We start from the raw sequence: 27383 nt of genomic DNA on the forward strand, positions 1-27383 counted from the left end.
CCAGCTTCAGAGAAAAAAAGTCTGTATACAATGAGTCAGAAGAGCACTGGTGTGAGGTGGAGAAGGGTTCAGACAGTACCTGCACGGTACCATGCTCATGAGGGACTACCACCTCCCCAAGAGGGAGAGCTGCATTACCCACCTCATGCGGAGCTGCACCTTCTCTGGAAGCAGCTCACCACAGCAAAGCCCCGGCCCAGCCGCTTCCATGCTTTTGTTATTTTACACTCCCACGTTCTGGGCAAGGTTGCAGCTAGAGAAAGCAGCAACAATTCTCTCCTCCTCACACAACCACCGACAGTTTGTAGTTCTCTGTCCCAGCGTGAATCTAGCCCCAGGGCGTAAAGCTTCCCTGAGCAAAGAAAAAAACCCGGAGACAAATTCAGAAGAAATGCAAGTGAACTCCTCTGGGCACGGCACGCACCTGCATCAGACTGACACCGGAGCGCAGGGCTCTTCATTTTCTCTTGACCTTTCATCTCCAGCCTGTCCACCATGCCAGACACTGGCAGGAGAGAGCTGTAAGGTCACCGCCTTAAGGCTGAAGTGCAAACCCTCCACAAGAAGTTGGCTCCTGCCCAACAGAACTGGTTTAATTAGGGAAGACCTCCCCTAGCAGGGAAGGTACCCAGTAAGGCACTGCTGAACCACTCGTTACAGAGCTGAAGGACGGACAACCTCCTTCACAGCTACACGGCAGCTTTTTCCTCCCCTTAGCCAGAAACTCTGGCCAGGGAAAGACAACTGGCAGGCAATTTGAGACAGCAAATTCACACAGACTGCCTGCAACAGCAGCAGAGAGCTCAGCACACCACGCACTGCACTCAGGTGCTCAGGGTATCAGTAACATCTCAACCACCCACCACGCAAGAAGCCAGCTACCAAATTTCTACCTGGGAGATCATGCCTGATGGTGAAAGCCATCCCTCAGCAGACACTGGAGGCTAGCAAGGATTGAGAAACCCTGTGAAGTGAAACCCTCTTCTTCAGCAAGAAGAAAGGACATTCTCAAACTTTGCTAACTTCCAACCCCGCTACTCCCCCACCAAAATTCCCAATGTTTTATTCTTCAACTATCACTTGCCTAAGCAGCACTGAGTTGTAGTCCAGAGCATCTACAGGTTGTGTGTGTACTCTGCAGTGAACCCAATGGACTGGTTTTTAATCCTTGCGATCAGGAAGGATATCAGGTTGGTATCTGCAACTCTGAACAACTGTGTGTGCATGTGTACACATCTACAGACCACAAAGGCAGTACTTTGAGCTTAACACACTTTGCTCTGTGCAGCCCTAGCACAGCCCGTCCAGCCCACGCCTCCGCTTCTTTTCCACGCAGAGAGTGTGAATACATCCTACTGCAGGAACAGACTTTCCCAGTTGCAAGGTGCTCCAATACCAGGGTAAGGACCAACTGTTCACTGGGACACCAATTCACATCATTGCACTGCTTGGCTCGAACAAGAAACCTGTCAACACTTTAAAGAGAGGATTTCATAGCCTGCACAACAGAAACAGACTCCCAAGTTTCACTTTTCAACACACAAGTGTGACAAAAGGGACATCCTGAGTCCAGAGTAAATTAATTCCACAAATATATAACAGTTTCAACAGCCTTGAGCACCAGTGCTCAGACTAAGGCTTTCTAATAAGTAATTCATCATAAAAAATAAACCCAGTTTTCAACTGGAAGTAAAAGGAACCCCAGGAGATTTGAAGCTTGACCGTTCTGCATCTGTTGAAGAGTCATCAGGATCTTATCTCACCTGCTTATCCCATTGAGCTCCCTTCCCAACCCTACATCGCAAGAGGTCAGGAAATGAAGGCTCTTAGTCATCACAGTTTGATTAAGACGGCTTAAAATTCGAGCTTTAATTGAAATGGAAAGAAACATTCCAAGAGGATATATGTTTTATAGATTTAACTGAGTTACCAAATTTAGTTTTCATTGGATGTTATTGCAAACATGAACATTAAATCATAAGTGCCAAATCGGAGAGAACTCAAAAAAAAAAGGATATAACCATACCATATCAGAAGGGATTGGACCAAATGCTTTTGTAGGCAACTATCAAAATGTGTGACGCACTGACATGTTAGCTCATAGGATGTAAGGACATCCTTGAATCCACCTGAAAAAACTTCTGAGGATTGACTACATCAACATTTTCCTGGCAAGTATCTTCTCTGCCAGCAATAAATCCCAGCTCAATACATATCTAAAATGATATACATTAGAGGGCATGTGTTTAAGAGTATTAAGTCAGCTTAAATTACTTGAGCAAAATTTTAAATATGTAATAGAAATCTAAAAAGGAGCAAAAAAAATTGAGAGAGAACACCACTGCAATATTAATGCCAACTTGTTACTTTTTTTTTTTTTTAAACAGATCTGTACAGCAACATAGCAAAGAATGCAGTGATCACAATTCAAACCAGACAGCAATCTAAGGGAATACTACTCCTGTATACAGCAGAGCTGGAACACTCCCAACATTCAGACGCTCCAAATATGCTGGCTACCCTAATGCACTCCAAACCAGTTCTACCTACATAGGACATTTTGGTGTGAAAAAGTTTCTGTAAAGTTCCCTTTGTTTCCAGTGTTTTTCTTGTACAAAATATTACAATGTTTTTTTTATATATATTTACAGACTTGCACAGCTAGAAAAATATAAACTACAATTGGGCTTGGCAATCAGTTCTTTTCTTTAAATACATGACATTTCAGAGCAAAAATTGTAGTGGTAACATATCCTGCACTTCAAGTACCTGCACAGAGCAGCTTTCTTCCTTAAGCATATCAAGCCAAAAAACCATGACTGCAGCCAGACATGTGCCACAGTGAGTGCAACGAATGCAATTCATCTACCTCCTGGCACAAGGAAGACACAAGATGAATGTTGTTTGTGCAGGTTAGTGGCACAATATAGAAAAATCCATAACTGAACATTAAATTCCTTAATAACATTCATTAATTTCATAGGCAGAGCCTGTTAAAAAAGGACAACCAATGTAACTTTTAGGAAAAGTAGACACTAAGTTCATGGGGCATTATACATCTTGAACAAAAATGCAACCACAGTTAAGGTTTCAGGGGCATTCGCTAGCTTCAAGCAAGCCCCAAGGTTTTAAGGTTTTTTCCATTCCGCTTTTGAGTAGAGGGCAGGGAGGATTTTTTGCTTTAAAGCTACAGTATCTGTCATTATGGCTTTTAACACCCCGCCTTTCACTGAGATGAGGTATGTGTTTCTAGTGAAATGGTAACAGTCGAGCAAAACGCGTTTCAATGGACCACAGAACTCAGCACGCAGGTGTAAAGAGATCTTCTCATGAGAGGTTGCCAAACCAAATTGTAACAGTGCAGAACTAGATTTCTTCTTTTGTGTTTCTCTGCAGAAAGTTGTCGAGGCGTCAAGGACATTGCTAGTAGTCAAGCCACTGAGCAAGTCCTCTTTCCACCAGAGTTCTGTTTATTGACACCACCTAAAGGGAAGTGGAAAAAAAAAAAGTAAAGGTGAACAAACCACTAGCAAGAAACATCACCAAGTTCCTAATCAACAATAAAAAGTCTGCATAATCATAAACTCTAACAGTGTTGAAAAAATAGGTATGTCAACATACACACCTCATCTCCCATCAAGTTCCACAGCTGTATCAGTGGCAGACCTGTTGCACTGTCATAATTTGTGACCTGGAAACACAGAAAAGCATCAGCGTGCAGCAATTCTGGTCTGAGCCACGGAGGATGCAAGGCTAGCATCATTCACTGCATATCAGATACTCAATACTTAAACTTATGTGTAGGCTAGAGGAAATGTAGCTACTGCCACCAGGCAGCTGGGACACTCTGCTGGCAAGTTCGCTCAGCCACTCAAATCCATGCCCTTGCTAGAAGTAGTGATGCATTTGAGCACTGCGTTAAACCAAAGGAAGCTATGAGATTGCGCGTCACAAATACCACCAGCTTCCCACTCGTCCCAATTAACTTACGTGGATAGCTACAGTCACTATTAAGAAGCACTTCAAAAGAGGTAAGCGCCTCTTCATTGAGACCAGACACTGCATGCAGAGGCCTTTAGGACACTGCCAGAAGCCTTACTTCTCCCTCTGGCCAGCCAGAGGCCAGATCCCAGATGTCAGTGTTGCAAAGACAGCTGAGCCTGGCAAAGCAGCGCAGACCCAGGTGAATACTTGATCCGCTGGACAACAGGCCACTTGGTGCTCTGCAAACCCATTCAGGTGCCCTTCCTCCCTGCCCGCATCAGTAACAAGAGGGAATACTCATCCCTTCCCAGCCACGCAGTCCTGAGCGGTGCTGATGCTACACAAGGAAGTTCTCAGCACCACGATTTCTCAAAAAGGACCTCGCCCAGCAGCCAGGCTTACAGGCTCCGGCTTTGGTTTTGATTTTAACACACACGGTATGCTAGGGGGCAGAGAGGATAACAGCAGCAGTCAAATCAGCAACAAGACTTTTCCAGACAGCTCTCATGTACCTGTGCCACTAGGACTGCGCCTCTGGTCATCTCACTGACAGCCGCGTCAGCTTCAGATGAAAAGTGATCCTCATCTATGGAAAGAGTAGAGCAGGAGAAAACAAATGAGCTATTCACAGGCTTTAAAGGCCAGAAGGGACTATTAAACTAATCTTCTCTGACCTCCTACATAAGTTAGGCCAGGGAATCCTCACCTACTGTTGCTGTACGCATTTGCTGAAACTAGTCTATTAAGCTGCAGATCGCACAAGTATTACGCCTGCTGTGTTGCTGAAGGGAAAGGATGAAGTGCTTTCTAAAGCCACTAGCTAAGTTAATGTGAACATAAGTGGCTGATGAATTAGGCAGCTTTAAAGACAGAAAAGTATACTTCTGCAGTACCTTTAAGCTGCCATTAGTATTTTGATCTGTAATAAACTAAGCTCAGGGGCCTCAGGACTTTACTGACCCTGCACAGAGTGCAACACTGTAAACGGGAACTCAAAAGCGTTTGTACCGCAGGCTGGCTGGCACCTCAGCAGTGCCAAACGTGCCCTTTGCAAGCACTAGCAGCTCAAACCTCTCAGCCTGCACAGCTTACGTGGGTACTGTTGCTAACCCCACACCTGTAATACAGCAGGAAACCCTTGTGTCCCAGGCAACACAGTTACAACCTACGCTCTAGACCGGACATAACTGTTTTTGTTTTGGAGGAAAGTTGCTTATTTCTACCAAATTGCTGCAAAATAAAATTTCCCCTTTGTGCTCCCCACCCTGAGACCATCTCCAGCAGCAAGGGAACTCCTTACAACCCCACAGATACCGAAGGAGGTCAATTACCTCAGGGAACATGCAAAACACTGACTTCTGCTAGCAGCAGCTTAAACCTTGCCATCCATCTACAGGGGTGGCAGGGCCTGTACCTCCTGGAGTCCTGCCAGCCACAAACCCCAGCGGTGAAACCTGGCCTGACCCCTAGCTCCTACAGCCACCCCTTCCGCACCCAGGGGGGCAGCTCTTTCAACACCAGTACAGCATGCATCTCTAACACTACTAGGAAAGAAAGAAAACAAAAAGCAAAACAGAAAGCACTTCTAGGCAGTGACTGACATTCTTCCAGCACTTGGAGGGTAGTCTTTTGAACACAGAACTATACACATCAGTCATTTTAGTAGGAAAATGTCAGATATTTGTCTAGCAGATTAAAAACTAAGTTTGCATTTACAGCTACTCTATGACAGAAGAAGGCAGAGTAGTTACAGCTATTTCACCTATACCCTGCCAGTCCTGCCAACTTGCTGTTTAGGAGAGTAATTCATTCTCTCCGCCACGCAGTAAAAAGCCTGGACATTTATCATCTTTCCCCTGGAGTCTGACAGGTTATGCTCTGCTAGCACATTAAGAATAAAATACAATTTTTCCAATCCTTGCTCTAGTCACATCAGAAGCTGCGCTTGCAAGAGGAGGGAGAAAGTTTAGACAGAATCATCGCTTCTACACAGTCAGCATCCATTTAAACCTGCAGGAGGAGCGCCAACGGTATGTCTTGAGAGCTCCATTACCTGGAAGTGGCACCACGTTGTCTAGTAAAACTTCTGCTCCTTGGAAAGGTAGTGATAAAAAATCAGACCTTAAAGAAAAGAGAATCAATCAGAATAAGAACATAGCTTCAAGTTACTCTTGTATTCTTTAAGGTGACATTGATTATTCAATTGCTCTAACAGGAATTCAGTTTAAAATTGATGACAGTCAAAAAAAAAAAAATCAGACTATTCTCCCAGCAATCTAAGCAGCAGCAATAAATTGTCTTATTAGCATGCCGAGTTGGACTGGGCTCCAAGCAAAAACCACCTCCGTAATGGAGGCTGTACTGCTTTGCTCCCACCTCTGGGGCACAATCAAGTATTTAATGGGCTTGTGTAAGAAAACCCTCATCCAAATGGCTCTCCCAGCCAATGGGGCTGGGACAGAGAATCTGAATCTTATTCCCAGCTCATCAATTAACTACGCTTTGGGGCCTCCTGAAGGCATCCTTCTGCTCAGCTTCCACACTGAAGTGGCAGAAGTTGCCATTTCCTCTGCCCTCCCCTTCAAAAAAGCCTTGCAAGAGCTTGCTGTGCTCCCAAGGAATCCACACCCACTGCTGAGAGAAACCTTTCTACCATTCCCACTTCAGCTGTGGAAAAACCTGTAAGCAATTCAAACAATATGGATGCCTCTGATGAAGATTCAAGCCAGATATGGCCTCAGGCCACGGAAGAGGAGCTAGAGACCTGATTTGTCTGAGTGTGTCGATCTTCACTTTGTCATATCCTCCATAGTCCACGTATCTGAGCTCCACTTCACTGGTCTCTTCGAAGTAGCTAATAACTTGAGCCCGTAACCATGCTCCATCCAGGCCTGGAGCCGCACAGATAATACCAACTGCAAAACATAAGAGTACAGAGAAGAAAGGTTCAGTATGAGGGGATTTCCAGAAATCAGCACTTCAGGCATTAGTAGTGCTGCAGAGTTATCTACTGAGAATCAACAGCATTTCTTATACTGCTTCCATCTTCTTTCAACACCACCCACACCCCCACCAGACAAGGCCTGCAGCTGGGACACAGGAGCGGTGGGTTTCACTCTCAAGTCTCTGTCTGCCACCACCATGCTGTCCTACCCAGGTATCCAGTTCCCTCCCAGCCTTTGGTCACTAACAGTGAGGTCTGTCTCCAAAAAGGAAAGTAAGCGCTAATAACCTGCTTCCATGTGATGCACCCTCCGCTTTACACGATGTGCAGACAGTGACACTATGAAGATTTGGGAGTAGTTCCACACCTTGTCAGCAAAAAATACACCAGATGCCAAGTTGATCAGAAATAACCTGAGACGGACTTTATCTCATTCTGAATTTCAACACACACAACCAAGTGGCTGGGGAGGTATTCCAGGGACGAGCAGGGTAAGGAAGAGGAGAGCAACATCTGTGCTTTGGCAGCGGCTTAAAAAAAGATGAAATGAGAAGTGAAATATCACATTCTCATCCACTGGGAAACTTCCCAAGCCTAACTCAGGGGCATCAGGCTTTCGCATGACCCTAGAAGCTTCTCAGCTGAGCAATTTGTGAGCAACCAAGTGACTTGCCTTCTACTGGAGTTGGCAGGGTAGGAATTTCAGGCTGAGAATAGCAGGCATACATCTGCTGGTCAAGGCTACGCAGGACATGGAAAGTGGGGTGTGTATGCTGCTGTAGAAACATGTGCCCTGCATCGACTTGGTTTGCCACGACCACCTCTACAGTGACTCCGTCTGGGAGAAACAGCTGTCATGTGGAGGAAAGAAATTCTCATTAGTGTTCATTGCAACCCAAGCTTCATTCACAGCAACTCCATGTTCCACCAGCAACTCCTGAGGCTTACAGCCATGGGTGGAAAAGCCCTGGCACTTCCAAAGGCTGCTTTGGATCAGGAGCAGAAAGCTACTCACTGTCACTCCATGCTGTTCTAAAGGAAATCAGACTTGGGGTGGGGCCCATCTTGTACGCAAGACGACTATCAGCACAGAGCAGCTGTAAGACCTACTTACCCAAGAGATCAGTGAGCAGAGTCAGAAATGATGCAGGTCAAGTCATGCTGCACTATCAACACAGTGCAACTTGCAAGGATTCCCTGCCCACAGGGTTTTTAAACATCAAGGTAATCTTTGCAGGGATTGTCCAAGATTTGTCACAGAGGCCTCATTTTTTAAAGTAATTTGCCCTGGCTGCTAGAGAGCCACTGTGTTGGGCAGCTTCCGAGCATTACTGTGCTCGGAATACATCTAAAATGCCTTTAATTTCCCCAGCATAGATTTCACTTCTCCAGAACAAAGCCTGTCTTCACATCCATGGAGACAGTTATGTGCACAGTTACTTTATAGATTCTAGATGCCCAACGTAAGCAAATAAATGTTTTTAAGTATCCATATAACAAAAGAAGCATGAAAACTCTTCTGGGAAACACTGACATGAAAACCTCCTTTAAGTGTAATTAAATACCATAGGGAAGTAAAATATTTTGAGAAGATCAGCTTCAGGATTTAGGGACAATACCAGTAATGGCAATGGATCAGTGTGGCACTTTTGACCTCACAGCAAGTGGCCCTTAAGCAGAGGGGCCAGACAATCAACTTGGCTCGAGACTGAAGTGTTATTTCCTTAGGCAAACATCTAGTCTGTAGGTAAAAGCCTACCAGGCCTGTTGTGCTGGACAACAGATAGCCACACAAAATCAAACTGGTTTTGAAGGCATCTGTGAACCAGCCACATGGATATAGCATACTAAGACAGCAGTGACCAGCAACAGCCTTCCACCCTGACATCAGCATAGCCACCAAGCTGGGACTTACCCAGGCAGTCATAAGGAGGGAATGAAGTGTCAATGGTGTTGGTGGAGGTAGAGCGTAGATGTTGGTGAGACACAGCTCTTTGAACTTCTTGCCAATCAGGCTCAGTACTTTTTCTACTTGATGTGGGGAGCCTGGAAGACAAAAATCCCACAGAAAGTCTGTAGCACAGATATGCTGAGGACACCCCCAACCCGTGAAGCAATATAGCTACTAGAAGCCACCTGCACTACATCAACAATTTAAGTTTTAACAGATTGGCCATGTAACCTGGTGTCAGACCAACATGAGCAACTGAGACCACCAGGCCCCAGTTTCAACAGCTGTAGCCTCCAGTATGAACCCAATTCACTGGCAGATATTTTTCAGCCACAATTAATCTAACATCCTTCACAGTCAAGACTGCATTTGCTGACACACATCCCATAGCTCCTCCTTCAAGCCTGAAGTGATCCTGCAAAAGGTGTTGGTTAAACTACAGCAGCCGAAGATGTTAAAATGCATTCTTACCTCTAGAATAGAGGGTTCACATGCCAAGGCACCGGCGACTTGGTATATACCTCTACTGTAACAGCACTGAGCAGAAAAGTTTTGTAAAGCACTGGACTCACGAAGCCACTAGATCTGTTTAAACTCCTTGCCCATCTAATTAAAGCCCCCAAGCTACATATTAGACCGTGAATAACGAGACGTTCCACTCACCTTCGATGTGACAGACTTGGGAGTCACGGAAATAAGGTAGTGTTGAGACATAAATTTTAGCACCAGACGCTTGCCTCAAGAAGCTCATGTATCTTCCTTGTTTGCCGATCAAGCGGCCAACTAATTCCTTTATGAAAGGGACAAGAAAGCAACAGTTAGGAAGAGAAACTTAGATCTAACAACACTGTTCTCTTGGCTTATTTCACCCACATTCCCAGTTCCTGTAGCATAGGGCCACGCAGGATAAATATAAGGCAATGCTGGACCAGTACAGAGTTCAGCTAGTCTGTGATAAGTCAAGGTAGATACAGATCAGTAAGCACAGCTCATTTTGATAGATCCATCTTCATATCTTGTAGAACGACACAAAGACACGACAGGACAAAACCAGGCCTGGTAAAGGCTACTGTCTTCCTACAGTCAAGTAAAGTCACATCCTCTCCCAATCTCCCACCACTTTTTTTTTTTTAAAAAGCATGCTACATGCATTTTTCATTCAAATATGAAATACTAAGTTTTAGCAATTTTTAAACAAGCCGATTAGATTAGAAAGGGAGTAGACAAATTCACAGGAGAGTAAACCACGCTATCATGCCTGTTAGACTACAGAGTCCCTGGACAGCTGTGCAGGGTGAAGAAGAGATGTCCGTGCAAGCCCTGACACTTCTACTCTTCCACTGTCACCTGCCACCACTTACTGTCAGAGACCAGATACCAGAGCAGCAGTGTGGATAATCCTATACAATGTAAAGTTAGCTACTTTAAGAAAAGTGACAGCCTGTCTTCACTAACGACTGAAATGTATTTTTCTGCTGTAGAACTGCTTCCTTAGCCTGTGTTTTACTGATCCATTAAAATGCGTGTTACATGTCTTCACTGGGCTCACAGCATTCAAGCATTCAAGGCAGCATGCTTATCCTGCTGGGAGTCGCTGTCTCACATTACTGGCTGTCAGTATTCGGGTCTGCTGAGAAGCAGAACTGCAAGAGCAATGCTGTGCAGGACAGCCACAGGTGATTTTGCATATACAAAGCATGGAAGAAGGTATGAACATAGTCCTAAAAAACACAATCTCTCTCTCAACCCAAAAGAAAGCTCATTATAAAGACAGAGACACAGCAGCTCCACAGAATAGCTCAGATGAGCATTCAGCTTGTGAGGAAGGGTTTGGACAGGCAGTTGAAACATAACCTTCCTACAGAGTGGAAAGAAAAAAATTCATCACCTGCCCTTAATAACTGTGTACCCTGAAAGCCTTCTGAATGCTTTCAAAGCATCAGACTAACAGATTGGGGTGGAAGATAATGGGGAATAATGAGTCCAACAACCAACGTTACCCTGGGCGTAGCCCTGACATGCCTCTTGTTTACAGTTGTGTACTGGCTCTTCACTCCTGTTGAGTCCTAATGCGAGCTAAATGCTTAAATCCTCGTTGATTTGTTGTTGATCTCCCTGGGATGGCACTGACCCAGTACCAGACTGGAAGAACCAGAAGATGGCTATGCAGGGCAGGGCAGGATGCGCGAGCAGGCCAGCGGCTGGTTACCTTTGGGACCTCTATTTCCCAGATAACGAAGTCAGACTTGCTGGATTCTCCTCCTAGCTTAGAGTTCTGGCGACTCACTGTCTTCCTCATGGCACAGCCACTGTCCACAAAATCCATGCTATTTACATCCGAACCTACAAGATATGCACACATGTCAGCATTCAGACAACCCACCCAATCCAGCTACCAGACACAAGGCCATGAAAATACATCATTTCACAGAGAGATTACATGCATTCAGTTGGAATGTTCCTGTATCAGGTTCTCCAGTATTTCAGAAAGGTTAAAGTCCCATCACACATAGCCTACTGAAAGTTTCCTTTTATTCCTGGAGAAAAACCTGCACACCTCTGGGAATGCAACAGAAGGAGGCCTGAGTTCAGCAGGAATCCTTCAAACATGGCGACACCTTACACAGCAGCAGAGACAAGACACTACACAAAGTTACCAGCTGAATGCGAGCTATGCTAACATCAACACCGAGCTGCTGCTGCAGCAAGGTATTTTGCATTTTCCCCATGGCTGAAACAGGGCTCTTCGCAGGGAGTTCAGCGTGCAGGGAGGGACGTGCATCCTATTCATCTGCTCTTTGCACCGACATTACGTTCCCGCCCCAACAGGGGTTGCACAGTGGCCTGAGTGCCAGGTGTGCCCACTACCAGCTGTGGTAGGGGATTGCCTCCTGCCCAAATTTGTCATATGCTTGAAGAAACAAGGTGCCAGAGCTGAGCTATGTTTTGTTCCCAAACCATCAGCCGATACCAGGAACATTTCTACTTGGGAAGGGGACAAACTCAAACAGCTTCCTCCTGGTCAGATCCCAGATACAGTCAGTGTAACACCAACTTGATCCTTCCTCCAGATTAACAAGCAGTATCGTGAAGATCCTCACTTGCTCGCAGTATTCAGACCATCCAGTGCAAGACCAAAGAGAAAAATAAACCCAACAGCTGCTTCACATTTGCCACATTTTAACTAGTAACACCATACAGATGCCTCGAAAGTCAAAGGCAAACAGTGCAGCTGTTTGCCGTGGACTTCCTAGACAAGGATGAGGATTTAAGTCTCACAGCCTGGGTGTAAAGGTCAGCTGTAGGACCTCTTATCCAACATAGCCACATTATCAACTTTACCTACTATATCCCCTCCCCCTACCATTCAGCTGTCTCAGTGCAGAGCTTTCAGCCCTTGTCATCACCAGCATCACCAAGAAGTTGTACCTTCTTGTCACACCAGCATTCACAAGGCAAAACCATTTTCTTCCTATGGTTACTCTCACTAGTGAAAATGGTTTGTGGGTTTAATCCTTAATTGTTGGTAAACTTAACTCCCATGTCTTGCAACAAGCAGCATTCCAACTACTTTGTAGCAATTACGAAAGACATCCTGTCATTAAGGACTGTTGGCACCACAGGGTCCCATAAAGGGTTTTAACATCCATCCCCAAGGTCACACGGGTTAACATTTGCTCAGACAGTTTTGTATTCTGCCAGGCACACATCATCCAGGATCTAGAAGGCAAAATCAACACAGAGACAGATGGGGGAACTCCATGAACACTGCTCCCTGTTGGGATTTCTTGGCACGCACCTACCCTTCCAAGCAAAAACGCTTCAGGGTAATTGGTCTGCAACCAACTGATTTTATCACAATTCATCAGAGCACTTCCCTGGTTCATCCAGCAGCACCTCAGAAACCTGCCCTACAGCTTCCTTTCAGCAGCAGCCCATAAACACAGATAAGAACCCAGTGCTTACCAGAGGCTGCCTGAACTGAAGCAGAAACCATTTGTATTAACAGGTCTCAAACCAGCAAGGTGTTCAACAGCCTGGCCTACATCCAGACACGGTCCGTTTCACTGGGCCACTCAAGAACATGCTTAACTTTAGACAATAAACTTGGTGCTGAAAGCGGACCAGCCTGTTCAACCCTTTGCAGTATACCCTGAAGATCACCCAGCTAACACTGGATCCTGCACAGATGGGAATTCTGAGAGCAAGTGCATACCCACCTGCACGAGGGCTAAATATTCATCTACTGGGGAAGTTAAACATGAAGAGGATTTATCTGAACATGTTCTGAAGCAGAAGGGTTACAGCACATAAAATGCTTGTTCGCCATGTTTTTGTAGGAGGATTTTCAAATCCCTTACCTCCTGAATGATCTCCATCCATCCCTGCTGCCCTGCTACACTCATGATGCAAGCCTGGACCACCCTCTTTCAGTATCCCATTACTGTAGGGCACTTTGATGTCTTCAGGTAGCTTCAGAGTAGCAGGTTTTTCACCTAGTACTGAGCTCTGCTCAGCAGACATGTCTTGGGTTGCAGATATGCTCAGTGAGTCCGAATGCTGGCCTGATGCGACAGACAGCGTTGTGTTCTGCAATGGGTCCTCCACACTTGCCCCACCTTCAGATGCGTATGTGCTGCACCCAGAGTCCTCCATAACCAAAGGTGACTTTTCCAGTGACCCTCCATGGTTTTCCACAGGAGTCCGATCAACACCTTGGGATTCACTGCACACACGGTTCTTCATCCAACAGTCTTTTCTGTCTCCCCGAACAGGGCCGGATAAATAGCTGTGTGTTAAACAGCTGGAATCTGTCACACTCTGATCCTGTTCCTCTGCCTGCGGGGATGTCAGTACCGCAGCATCACCCTTCGCAGCAACATTCGCATCGGCTACTGTAGTTTCCTCTGCAAGCATCTGATCAGAGGAAACAACACTTGCCATCTCCAGAGGTCTCTCAACTCGGCTGGCAGCGGCCTGGCAGATCCAAGTGGACACACCACTTGCAGCACCAGACAGCACTTCCTCACCGCACACACGGTTCTTCACCCAACGGTCTTTTGCATCTCCCTGAACAGGGCCGGATAAACGGCCGTGTGTTAAACAGCTGGAATCTGTCACACTCTGATCCTGTTCCTCTGCCTGCGGGGATGTCAGTACCGCAGCATCACCCTTTGCAGCAATGTTCTCATCAGCTACCGTAGTTTCCTCTGCAAGCATCTGATCAGAGGAAACAACACTTGCCATCTCCAGAGGTGTCTCAACTCGGCTGGCAGCAGTCTGGCAGATCCAAGTGGACACACCACTTGCAGCACCAGACAGCACTTCCTCACTGCACACACGGTTCTTCATCCAACAGTCTTTTCTGTCTCCCTGAACAGGGCCGGATAAACGGCCGTGTGTTAAACAGCTGGAATCTGTCACACTCTGATCCTGTTCCTCTGCCTGCGGGGATGTCAGTACCGCAGCATCACCCTTTGCAGCAATGTTCTCATCAGCTACTGTAGTTTCCTCTGCAAGCATCTGATCAGAGGAAACAACACTTGCCATCTCCAGAGGTGTCTCAACTCGGCTGGCAGCAGTCTGGCAGATCCAAGTGGACACACCACTTGCAGCACCAGACAGCACTTCCTCACTGCACACACGGTTCTTCATCCAACAGTCTTTTCTGTCTCCCTGAACAGGGCCGGATAAACGGCCGTGTGTTAAACAGCTGGAATCTGTCACACTCTGATCCTGTTCCTCTGCCTGTGGGGATGTCAGTACCGCAGCATCACCCTTTCGCAGCAATGTTCTCATCAGCTACCGTAGTTTCCTCTGCAAGCATCTGATCAGAGGAAACAACACTTGCCATCTCCAGAGGTGTCTCAACTTGGCTGGCAGCAGCCTGGCAGATCCAAGTGGACACACCACTTGCAGAACCAGACAGCACTTCCTCAGTTGCTGCCAAAATGACCTTGGAAATGATCTGTATTGCTACTTGCTCAATTTTCTCAGCTTCTTCCTTGTCCAAACTCACTCCTCCAGTCTTCTCTCTTTCCAATTCATCTCCTTTTGGCTGTGTGTCCTCCTCCTGACACACAGGTACAGTATTGGCAATTGACTCAGACATCTCTTCTTCCCTGGACTGCTCCAAACAGGCAGACTCCAAAGTATCTGGTAACACGCTCACTGCAGAATCCTTGTGACTTGATACAACTTCAACTTCATTATTGAGAAAGGCTTGTGGGGTATTGGCTTCCTTCTCCAATCCCAAGCAAAGGGCTGTCACAGAGCCAGTATCCGATAGCACAATTTCTGACATCTGGCTTTCCTTAGGGGGCTTAAATGAAGAATCATCTGGCTGCTCTGCATTTCTGATCTCGTCCGTGATTCCCAAAGGCTCTTGTGTCAGTGTCATTGATGCTGCTGGCCACTGATCTTGATTTGCACTAGCGCTTGAATCCTGTATAAGGCTCACTGTAGCACTGCCGTGACACTCCGTGCTCTTTGAGGTCAGAGAGAGAGAAACACAGGCAGGGACACTGCTTTCATCTTGAGATCCTATTGTTTCTAGTTTTTCACTGTCGTCCTCAAGGGTGCTGGGCTGAATTGTCGTTACTGGCAGGTCTGGAAGGTTCTGTGAGAGATCTAGCCTCTCATGAGTCTGACACAGAAGAGAGGGCGTCGTCGACCCTGCTGACAGCAGGGAGGTTGAGGTTTCATTCTCTGGGCATTCCTCTTCCGACGAGAGAGGCAGTCTTTGAGGAACACATGCTTCTGTTTTGGGTGATGAATCATTCTCTGGCACTTCTTCCTGCTGCTCTTCTTCAATGGCTATTGCTTGTTTGTTGTGATAGCTTGCATGCTTTTTTCTATGGGAATAGATCCACCAGCAGCCAAGAAGTGCCAGCACTCCAGGTATGGCATACGGGATAACATTGCGGAAGCGTAAAGCCATTTTACAGAGCCTCAGCAATTATATCTAGAAGGAGAAACAGAAACCATGTTAAAATAGTCACAGGGAAGGTAACAGGGAGGCTAAAGTTTCACAAATGCATTGAGGTATTTCTATTAGCACGAACAGGCTTGTTTTCCAGCCTCTCTTTAAATTCACATCTCTGTCCTACCAGCAGACCACAGAACAAGATCCTTACCTAAGACTAGGGATATCTGGACATTTCTCGCCATTATGCTCATCAATTTCACCCTACCTCACCTTTACACTTAAACCAATGTTACCCTCTTTCTCCTGCCTCACCTCTGTAGGTCAGTACTACATACCAGGACAGCATCCAGCACTGCAAGTTGCTCCAGCATCAGGTTGGGTTCACAACACAGCTGTACCACAAGCATTCCAAGACACAGACTTGATACACTGCAGGTCTCCCCAGTTCCCCGCTTGAAAGGCAGCATCACATTCCTGAGAGTTTCACAGGTTGAAAACGCACACTTCTCTAAAACATAACAACTCACTGAAGGTGAAGTGCTTTGCAAACGTTCTCATCCACAGCAGCGCAAGAGGCTGGTGTGCGGGCACATGACAGAAGCCTGCAGGTAAGCAGGAGCTAAACAGCAACACGCAGCTACTCCATTTACTTCTACACGCACAGTGTAGGAATTCCTAAACAAAGAGCAACTACAGCCTGATGAAGCAAGTGTCTCCCAACAACCAGAAGTCCCTCTAAAAGATTTTGCAGTAGTGAAGATGGGAAATATGCTATAATACCCTTATAATAGCAGTATTTGTCTAGCAAAAGCAGCCCAGATAAAGACACTACTACTTCGGAACCCAGCTCCAAAGTTTGTTCTACATCTAAATTTACTATGTTGACAGCTGCTACTCCTCTGACTTTCTAGAGTTGAAAGCTGTCTCTTTTACCCTAGAAAGTGTGTGAACCCTTCCACCCTGGATACCACTGAGACTCATGTCCCAGTCATGCTCCTCCATCTACAAGCCTCACCTGGGTTACATGAGGCAGGGCTGACATGCCTTTCCTTTTCCTTAAGGAAAGTCTACAGCTGGAACACAAAGCTAAACAGTTACCCACATCCCCAAAACAGCCTTGCTGCAAAGCACTTACAGTTTATATTTCCACTGAGCAGGAATTAAAGCAAAACACCACGTGTCTGACAACGCTTACACACGACAGACTTTTCTGCAAACAGACCTCAAGACTTTTGCCAATGAGCAACAAAAATAAAGATTGTTTTCAGGAGATAGCATAGTCCTAGAAATGGGAACCACCCACTGGAAAAGAGTATTATCTAGTTCCTCTTTAGAAGCATAATATTTCTGAGACAAGAGAAGACAATCAAGTCAGTCAACTATGCTTAGTCTGTCTCAACTGGGAAAAAAAAAAACTTTGTTATCAGAGCAAGTGTTCTGACCACAGCTTCCAAATAAAACTCTCCTTCGGGGCCTCGATTTTCACGAGGAGCTGATTACATTCTAGCTGAGGGACAAAAGACATGTCTCCCTCAGGCTCAAACCGAGCATCCAAGCCTCAGATAATTTAATATTCACTCCAGATTTCTCACCTCCTCCAGCCACACCCTCCCATCCCACAGGAGCAAACATACAACTTCATCCAAGCTAGCTCGCACGCCAGCCTTGCTTCCGTACTGTTTACTGCAGAGTCCTAATGACTGAGGCAAGTAAATAAATGAATGGCAAAAACAGGGACTAGAAAATTTCTTGCTCAATCCCAAATCAAAGGTCAGCTGCAGACATGATTTAAGAAATCCAGTAACATCTCCAGTATATCACAAATGAAGTATTTATGTTGTTATACACAGGAAACTTGAGTCTGTGTTCATTGGACATTCATATCTGATATCTCCTAAATCCAAGCTACTTCCAGCTGGCTTTATACAGTCAGGTAGCAGAGCTCACTGCTGAGGATGAACTTTCAGTTAACGGCAACATCTGAGATTTGGAATTAAAAAAACCCCAACAAACCTATGCAAACCTATGTTTGGTTTTTGGAACTTGGTAAACTTGGCCTGTACATTCCTAAGACAAAAAGTTCACATTTATGCTCTCCAGCACAATGGCACATTGTGAGCCACTGCGAGTGCTCATCTGCTGTCTGCTTAAGTTGTTATAATTAATGCAGAACCACCCTACAAGCTGTCTCACAGGCGTACCACAAACTCAAATTAAAGTAGCTCACATACGTCTGTTCCCAGCAAGCTTTCCTGATTAAACAGACAGTCCTATTATTATCCGATTCCCTATTAAGTTGCACCAACTGTACAAACAATAGTCCCACACAATTCTGCAGCGCAGGAAGACAGTAGCAGGATGCCCCACAGAGGGACAGGCCTGTCCCAAAGCCTGGCAGACAAAAGAGTTCTAAGAGTCATTTTAAACATTAATATCATTTAAGATAAAGATCTTCACTCTTCTGTGATATTTAGATCAGTGGGGACTGGTGGATTAGCTGACTGCTCCTTGAAAAGCTCATTTAATTTCATGTTTTTAATTTGACTAGTTTTAGCAAGAGCTGCATTATACTATCAGTGATCGTGTTAAATGGGAATTCCACATCCTTCCATCAACTAGAAAGGGATAAAAGGCAGTGGCTCTGCACAAGATGCCAGCAGACGTCCTAAAGCACTGGGTTGGCTAGGGGACAGTTAACACCAACAAACATCTCCTTACATAAACATGATAGGAAGACTTCAGAGGCCTGATTTTGATATGCTGGTCACAATGTCGCTTTTTATGTGATGCCTAGAAGACAGCTGATTTTTAACCTGCTCAACCAAACAGTTGTAAGATGCAGCATGTACTTCTCTCTCGTTTCCTCCACAGGAGAGCTCCTAAAGCCCACATCCATTTTCCAACGTGTTTAAAAGCAACAAAACCCTCTCCCCATTGCCAATTTGACAGCCAGTTCAGGACTGCAGGGGCAATGGGATCATTTAAACACATGGAGGGAAGAAAGCCTGCGATTTTCCTGCCAGCAGCAGAACAGAAAATGGCAACTTGTCAAATCACACGGCTTTGAACACTGCCAGACTGGGGGGAGCCTGGCCCGACAGTCCTTGCACTCTCCAGGCAGGAGGAGCCAGCTGGGGAAGCGCAGCAGCTCCAGAGGCTTTGGACCAGAGACGAGCAGCTTCTAAAAGCCAGAACCGGTGTGAAGCACTGGATGCCCCAGTGCCGTTTCCCAACACGCAGGGCCCCATGCAGTCCCGCACCAAAAATAGTGCAGAGCTCTCACACTGTATGCGCTCGCCCCGCGCCACCAGCCACTTCCACTTCCTTCTGGCATGTCAGGAATCCCGTCTAAATGTCACACCTTATATCAAGGCATGGCCGGAGAGCTGCAGCTAGGACATGAGACTTTTCCAACTTGCTAAATAATCCCCATAGTAGGCCAGGATGGGATTAAGACACCAACGGGAGAGTAGGGGTCAGTCAGCTCTCCAAACCTGTACCCTGACTTGATTTATGGAAAACTCCTGGTAAAGATCAGGGAGATGAGGACAAGAATGAATGCACACACTCGCCTACCTTAAAGAAAAAAGCCAAGGACAGTCAACTTACTCTACTTGTTTGCATTAGGGTCCCAGAGCAGTTTCAAGCCACCTTGTTTCTCTAGCCAGGACAAACAACCCTTCAGTATATACATCCTTATAAGGTTAGAAATGTTTGCAGCACGAGGTTCACAGAGAAGCCAGATAATTCATTCTCAAGGTCTGAGAGGAGAGTTCAGCAAGCTCCAGATTTTCAGGGCTTTCTACACACAAGAAAGTCTGTTCTGGGGGCAAGCTGCTTCAGGTCTCTACAAGGAGAGAGACAAGGACAACTGCCAAGTGACTGAGCCCCCATGCTCTGCAGGAACATACGCTACAGTGCTGCCGGTCCCCATCTCCTCTGCTTCCCTTCGGCCCCAGCACTTGAGAGGTTACGCTTCCAAACCCCAAAAGCAGTGGAAATCAAGGCTGGAATTAAAGACCATCCTGAAGGATCACAGAGCAAACAAGCAGGCAGCTAAATTGGAAACATCGCTTCAACAGCAAGGCCAGGATGCCTCCCTACAAACCCTATAGTTAGTGATACAGCACTCAGGAAATAAATACTATCTGGGTGAAGGAGAACTGGACAAGGCTGGCACAGTTAAAACTAAATGGGACCACGTGGGCTCTTAAAATTTTCCATGCTAAAAATAACCAGTAGCACATGGTTATAATGCTCTGCCTTATAGTAGGCATAAGAACAGGAGTTGACAAAAACCTAAAGAACTGGAGGCCCTACCATTAAGATTAAAATAAGAGGAATTACTGCAGAGAAACAGATACAGAAAGACTCACTTGACCTACCCGTAGCATTAGGCATTTTCAGTCAAAAGCTGAATTGGCACATGGCATTGAATGATCTAAACTGCCACGTGTCTGTTTTTTGTACAAAGATAAAGGAGGTAGAGAGTCCACAACAGAAGGACCACCTGCTTCTACCAGGTCCTGCTGGAAAGCCTCTCCAGAGTATGGTTCAAACTGGAGAGCAAAGAGGTTTTCTATCCACACAGGTTAGCACCACAGAGGCTGACCTTACGGGATGGATCTGTGAGGTCACAGGGGCCTGCCACGTCACTGGGCTGCAAACCCTTGCATCACATGCTCCTGATCACCACGGTGTCAATCGGCCACAAGACTTTGCAGCCTTTCCCACACTCTTCTCCCAGGCCAGCCTGGTGTACCACCATCAAAACCAACATCACCCAGAGCTGAAAGCTCAGAAAACATGACTCAGTAGCTACAAACATCCAAAGACAGGTAGGAGCCAGGCAAGCAAGATCTCAAACTGGATGGCGCTTATTTTAAAAAGAAGTGAACAGGTAAGTTTCTCTATACTTAAATAACTAAAGGTAAGTGTTCTGCAGCAATTTCTGCTTCAAACACCAGTACTGAAAGACAAGAACGGCATGAGATACCCCTTAAGCAATACCACCTTTTCACAGCCCAGTTAACATGGGCTACAGAGCTCAAGAAACAGGCTCCTCTGAATGAAAACTACTAATGAAGCCACTCCACAACCTTAAAATATTTAAGAACCAACAGTCCTATTTGCAGAGGGATAAATTATGACATAAGTAAAAGGCTGACAAAGCTGGTTGTTGTAGAGCTAAACTAGAGCTGTGGAACAAGAAACACCACCAACACCAGGCTGTCTTTTATCTCTAAGATAAAAACTGCTTTCAGTGTAATCAGCTTCACTGATGTTCCTACAACAGCTCACTCCCCTCCTGGGCAGCTGAAGCTGCTACACTGATGGCCCAGGCTTTATTAGTATTTCATTTTACAGTTGCTGCTTCTGCGTATTTTCTCCCACTCAGGAGCCAAACAGCGGCCCAGCAGAGCTCCACAGCTCCAGCAGTATCGCTTCTAGGCCAATGCAGGACTCGAAACAGCTTCTATTTACACACCTGAAAGCAGAGGTTTACAATGAAAGTATCAGCCTAGCCAAACTGTAGGGGTTTTTTTACAGATGTTTTGGAAATCACCAAGAAACTCATACATATGCAAACACCAGCCACCAGCAACCATCACCACCTGCACTGCCTAATGGATTAATGCAAGGCCCTGAGCTGATCACTCCTGCTATGCAATAAGTCACAGGTTACACTTTGTAATTAACATTAACCCTATCAGATTATCAAGCTCCTTATTGCACTTTATATCTTATTACCTTCCCGCTCCAATCATTTCATTATTTATAGTTTCCTCAACAAAGCTAGTGTATCCCTGTGAATCCTCTATTACAGAGGAAGGCAAGATCAATTTTTCACCACTTTGCCAGAAAGGTCTCTCAGATACAGTAGGAAACTTCAGAAACCACTTCTGCACCACTTTACCAATACCACCTTTATCCTTCTTGGCTATTCCTCAAAATTTGGTGGAGGGTTTTTGGTTTTTTGTTTGGTTGGTTTTTTTGCCAGTTTTGGAGTCCGCTCCAGAAACAGAGCCAGACCAAATGTTCTGCTTCTTCAAGCTAGCCAAAAGAGTTTAGCACATAAGACAGAGGCCACAGGGCCCTTCTATTATCACCCGGCTTTAAACTGCAGAGGAAGTCCTCTGATTCAGACTAACCCACTCGGTGCACAGGTATCCCTGACCGGGGAATGAACACCACTTTTACAGCCAAGAGGCTAAGACATCTGTTGTTGGCATTCTTTCTAAACAGCTTCCTCCTCAACACACCTACCAGTCCAGATTAAATTCTTTTAAAAGCATTTTTCATAGAAAACTAAAGAGAATCAGTCCGCCATGATACAGGCAAAGCAGCTTTTATTACCTTTATAAGCTACCAACATATTACAAAATTTTTCCCCAAATCCAGATTTTATCATCTTTCATTCTTTCTGCATTTTCACCCAGGTTGGAGAATAAAACAAATTATTTTCCAGAATTTCAGAAAACACACATCCAATACTTAGCATTTTGTGTTTGCTTCTACACCAATGAAGCTTATGCAGCCCTTGCTATGGGCAACATAGTGTAGTGTCCACTACAGGTGCACCTTATAAATTAAAATTTAAAAGCAACCAGTTAAGTCAAATGCCTGGCATCAGTATCAATTTCCACAAAGCAGGCATGCATGACACTCAGGAGCAGAGACTAAACTAACCAAAGGCTTCCAATATACTCTGCACACAAGACAAAAAAAAACAGACTTGAATTTTCAAGGAGACAGAATGGTGAGGTTTACATCACAACACACTGATACCGCTGTAAGAGACAGCAAGAAAAGAGGCAGCACTGAGACCAAACAGGTATCTGGAGAACAGCACCAAGACCTGCTCACTAGGTGGTTTACTGTGCACAGCAACAAGACCTTGATAAACAGCTTCTCAAAACAAAAGCTGGACTAGACTTAAACAGAAAAGCAAAAACCAGTGTTGTTCAGTTGGAAGCCTTGTGCCTGGGGCTTGGCTTGCCGAGAACAAGCCGCAGAAGCACACTGAGAGGAAGAATATCAAACTTTTGTGAAAAAGGCACTCTACATTCATCTGCACTAGGAAGGAACAGCAAAGGTTTCACTAAGAGTCACTTAGACTGAACAAGCAGGAAGGTAACTTGTATGCATTAACAAGCTTGCTACAAGAAGTTACACAACATACTTGAGACCTAATCAGAGACAGACATGTTTCACTTTGATCCATATTACAGTAGCACCTACAAGCCCTCGCCCAAATTATGCTAGGGGCTGTTCTCATACACAGAAAGGCTTCCCCCAAAGATTGCAGGCTGCCTCCTTTCCTCAGCTTTGGCAGCCGTTTTTTAAAAAGCAAAGCCAAGACACAGATTAAGTGACCTTCCTACAGTCACATTGAGTTGGAGAAAACACAAGGAATAGAAAATAGGTACTCCAACTTGAAAGACAGGAGCCCATCCTCTTTACCAGGCAGCAAACAGAGCACTATAGTCCATTCAACTTGAAATACTTCAGGGAAGTGATGTGCAAATTTCTTTCCTGCACCCCTGAACACCAAAAAATTCTTCCTAACCCTGCATTTCAACAAGAAATGGAATACAAGTCCAAGCTCATAACAAAAGAGGCTGCTCTTTAAGGAAGGGGAAACTGCAGGGTCACAGCCTTAAGCTTTATGGGGATACACACTCCAATCCTTGTTCTGGAGACTTCAAGTTTCCAATTCACAGATTTATTCCTATGCAAAGCTAATGCCCCCGATACAAGAGGCACATGCAGATCATGAGCTTTTGCCAGGAACTGCTGCTATTTATACACAGGGAGTCAAAATCAGCTATAGCACATGGCAAGTTTCTCATCCTCATTGCCAGGTGGCAGCCGAGGTCAAAGGCAATCAGGACCTCTTCAGGTCTGCAAGCAGTGATTTGTTTGCTGAAGAATGATTTTAGATGATCTTTTATGAAATATTCAACTCTGCTGTCCTGGTAATGTACAGGGCCCATAAATTCAGAGTCAGCTTCCAGCCAGGGAACAAAATGCAGGAGCAAAGTTAAAGAGAATCCATGTAGTGGACAATAAAAAAGCCACAGTAAAACAGCTGAAGACAGATCATTTGCAAAAGCAGCAAGTGACATGCAAACATATCACCTTCAGCAATCCCCATGAGAAGCAAACTCAACAGCCTTAATTTCCAGGAAATATTAAGCACCTGCTGAATAAAATAGCTTCTTCCAAATATCTGAAAGTGGCTGCCTGAAGTTAATCATCACTTCATGAAGTTTAACCAGCCATTTGCATTAAGAGTTCCACAGAAGCGCTGTAGTTAGAAATCAGGATTTAAAAAAGGCTAGTCATTAGATCTGAAACATTAAACAATTAAAAGTAATTAATGTTTTAATTAATGTTTTTTATTACTTCTAGATGTTGCTAAGGGCACCTAGGATACCAGCCCTGATCTTATTACAGTCTCCCTGGACACTAGAAATACCTTAAATAATTTTTTCACATCAGTTAAGTGCACATGAAAGATGAGAGCCACAGATAAGTGGGACATGTTGCTTTTAAAGCATTATGCTCTTCAGATAACTGTACTACTGCAAAAGTATACTTGCTCTCAAATACCCCTGAAGTCAGCCTGCAATGTTTTCAAAACGAACACAAGAGTCTCAACATAGCAAATCAACTGCTTCTGGCTCTGAACAGCTTTGGCTGCAATCCTCAAACAAACTTCTGTCACAGTTAACTCCCAAGAGAACCTGCAGGAACTGGGAACCTACCTACCGTGGTGGATCTGAACTGCAAGTACCTTCATCTCACACCCTGGGTGGTGAGGGGAATTCCTGTTGTCTCATTTCAGGCATTGTGGAACATCTAGGTTAAAGCCAAGGCTTTCTAGGCAGCTGATGATTTTCAGTATCAGTGTCTCCAGAGATGTTTAAGAAGGAATCTGGTTCCTAGGACGAGTATCTAAACTCGGTGTGACTAAGGAGAGCACACCTAAGTAAGAAGCAGCTACCAGAACACACAACAACTAGGTTCCAGCAGCACCACCCATGCAGACCCTCCAAACCTAACAATAACATTTGTTTCATGTCTGAGAGCAAACAGCCTGTAGCCCAGTTGTACAAGATACTGTTACAGTCATGGAGAGATTCACCTGCCTCAATCCCCCAGCACTGGCGTCCCACAAGAGCTTTTAGAAGTCCTTCGAGAGCTCAATGAAACACTGAAACAGAAGCTGAGGGACTCTCAGATGAGTGGTACCAGGACAGCAAGCGATGCAATAAGAAGGTGGATTCTAGCAAGCTTCAAGAACAGCTCAAGTTCTACAGGCTTCTTGCTCCTTTTAACTTACTAAAAAGTTGTAATTTCCTTCAGTGCCCTAGGCAGCACATGCAAGCAAACCAATTAATCAAGAACTAAACTGTGCCATCAAGATACATGTAGTGAAGCTGTACTATCCCTTTTCAGAATCACAGGTACATTGAGATTACTAGATGACAGGTACTGTAGCTCGGTGGATGCCCGCACAGTATTCCACCCTTTACACAGGAAGCCCATTAAAGAATGAAGAGGTTAAGTGACTTGAACCGGGTCACACAGTGACCCCTCGGCAGAGGAGCCAGCTCAGCTCAGGGGCTCTGACAGCTCTGGTTCATGTGCTAGCAAGAAAGAGCCATACTTCCCTCGTGAGCAGTCGTGCCGCACTCCTGCACGCCACGCGCTCTTCCTTGGCTGTACCGCGCACACACCTAGGGCTGTAACTCAGTAGATCATTCACAGGCACAAAGCAAACAGGAGAAAAGTAAAGTTACCATCTCCTGCTACTACTTTCCCCAGCAACAAGCCATTTCCTTTCACCTGAGACAAAGTCCACAGAGGCTCTGATAACGCTCAGCAGGTGCTAGCACAACCACCGACCTGACCAAGGCAGCACACGACCCTGGAAACACAGAAAGTCAGAATTACTTCCATTCTGCAGCTCCTTACCTTTCCGTAACAGACGGGCTGTGGCCAAACGCAGCTTTTGTTGCCGTTTCCTACTATTACAGATAACTTTCATGAAAAGGATGCCCTTACAGAGATGCCTATTCATTTTGTGTTCCTTGCTTCACGGTATAACTTACTGGACTGCGATAAAGAACTTAGCCAGACACAGATCAAGTTGCCCAATTCTAGAAAGCGAGTAACTTAGATCTTACTTGTTTCAAGGAGGGGGAAGAAGAAGAAAAAAGAAAAAAAAAAAAAAAAAAGTCAAACAACAAGGATTCTTCCAGGAAAGCAAGGCTACCAAAACATTATTTCCTCAGTAGCAATATAACTTAATTCCTTTGCTCCTGACTATATTCCATGCTGGCTTACAAACAAATAGAAGTCACTGTAATATATGAAAAGTTTGCTAATAACAGTTTTTATCAGCTATTACCATAACATAAGCAAGCCTTGCCATACCAGACATACAAGAGACAACACAAGGCATCCTTAATCTTTACCACCAAGTCTGCAACACTTGTGTCATCTCTCGCTTTCATTTCTACGTAGCTACAGCACGGTTTGCAGCGGGAATGAATCATATTCAATACCAACTCAAACAATTCCTCTGGCCTGCACAGCTGTTTCTCTCATGAATGTACTAATTGACTTGGCTATTGCCGAGTGGGAAATAAATAGTAAAACACACATAAAGACACTGAAAGCCTCAGAGCTGCCACTTACTTCGCCGAGAGAGCCTTCGCGCCCCGCTGCCAGGCTACGGCGGCCGCTGCAGCCCTCACCTGCAGCTGCCCGCCAGCCACCGGGGCCACACGGCGGCTGCAGCCCGCTCCGCTCCCCGGCGGGCACCGGCACAGCCCGGCCCGCTGCACTCGGGCCCCGAGCGGCGATGCCGGCGGAGCCACCGCCGTGCCTGCGGGCAGCCCCGCGCCCCGGCCAGGGCGGCAGCATGAGCCGCCCCACGGCCCCGCCGAGGGCCGGGGGTGACCTCCGGGCCGGGCCGGGGACCCAGCGCGGCGGCGCTGACCTTGGGCGCAGCGGCGCGGCCGGGCTTTACGGGACCGCTCCCGCTACAGCCACAGCCCTAACGAGCAGCAGCCCGCGGGGAGGACGGCGCGGCCAGCGCCCCCCGCCCCGCCGCCCCCCCGGCCGGGAGCGGCGGCCCCGCCAGACCCGCGGCGCTGCGCTGAGGGGAGCTGGCCGGCTGACAGCCCGGGGCGGCGGGCCCCGCCGCTCCCCGAGGGGGTCGGGCGACGGCGCGCGGCAGTACTTACAGACGGTCCAGCGCGGCGCCGCCCTCCCCGCGCCGGTGCCCGGAGCAGGTCCCGGTGCCGGTGCCGGTGCCGGTCCCGCCCGCCGCGGCCGCGCCAAGCCCACGTGCAGCCCGGCCGGGCCGCCGGGCTGGGACATGCAGCGGCTCCCGCCGCCCCGCCCGCCCTAGCCCGCCACGCCCCTCTCGCGAGAGCGCCGCGTCCCGCGAGACCCGTCCTCCCCAGGCGCTGCGCCTGCGCACTTCCCGCCCTCTTCCCCGCCGCCGTTACCTGAGGGGAGCGGCTCGGCGGCCGTTGCGGTTTGTGTTCGTTCTGGTT

The 27383-nt window shown here is 46.3% G+C and overlaps 1 protein-coding gene across 1 annotated transcript; it reads right to left on the reverse strand.

Moving 5' to 3' along the window:
• Positions 1–1845: 1845 nt before the first annotated feature.
• AKAP1 (A-kinase anchoring protein 1) lies at positions 1846–27130 on the reverse strand. Its single transcript, XM_050909044.1, has 12 exons — positions 27069–27130; positions 14668–15843; positions 13241–14354; positions 11089–11222; positions 9543–9669; positions 8844–8974; positions 7602–7779; positions 6749–6899; positions 6038–6105; positions 4497–4570; positions 3626–3691; positions 1846–3483 (listed from the first exon to the last, which is right to left on the reverse strand). Exons 2-12 carry the CDS (start codon positions 15817–15819, stop codon positions 3424–3426), a joined length of 3255 nt encoding a protein of 1084 aa, XP_050765001.1. The 5' UTR covers positions 15820–15843; positions 27069–27130; the 3' UTR covers positions 1846–3423.
• Positions 27131–27383: the final 253 nt, after the last annotated feature.

This window comes from Gymnogyps californianus, chromosome 20 (assembly GCF_018139145.2).
Source record: "Gymnogyps californianus isolate 813 chromosome 20, ASM1813914v2, whole genome shotgun sequence".
Classification (NCBI taxonomy): Eukaryota; Metazoa; Chordata; class Aves; order Accipitriformes; family Cathartidae; genus Gymnogyps; species Gymnogyps californianus.

Bases quoted from the DNA above. Each gene is read 5' to 3' on its own strand.
- AKAP1 (XM_050909044.1), bottom strand. From the start codon at position 15,819: ATGGCTTTACGCTTCCGCAATGTTATCCCGTATGCCATACCTGGAGTG. The intron at 9,670-11,088 runs GTAACCAGCCGC...CCTTTCATAAAG, and splicing joins GGGAAATAGAGGTCCCAAAG to GAATTAGTTGGCCGCTTGAT. The intron at 6,106-6,748 runs GTCTCTAGCTCC...CTTTTCTTTAAG, and splicing joins GACACACTCAGACAAATCAG to GTCTGATTTTTTATCACTAC.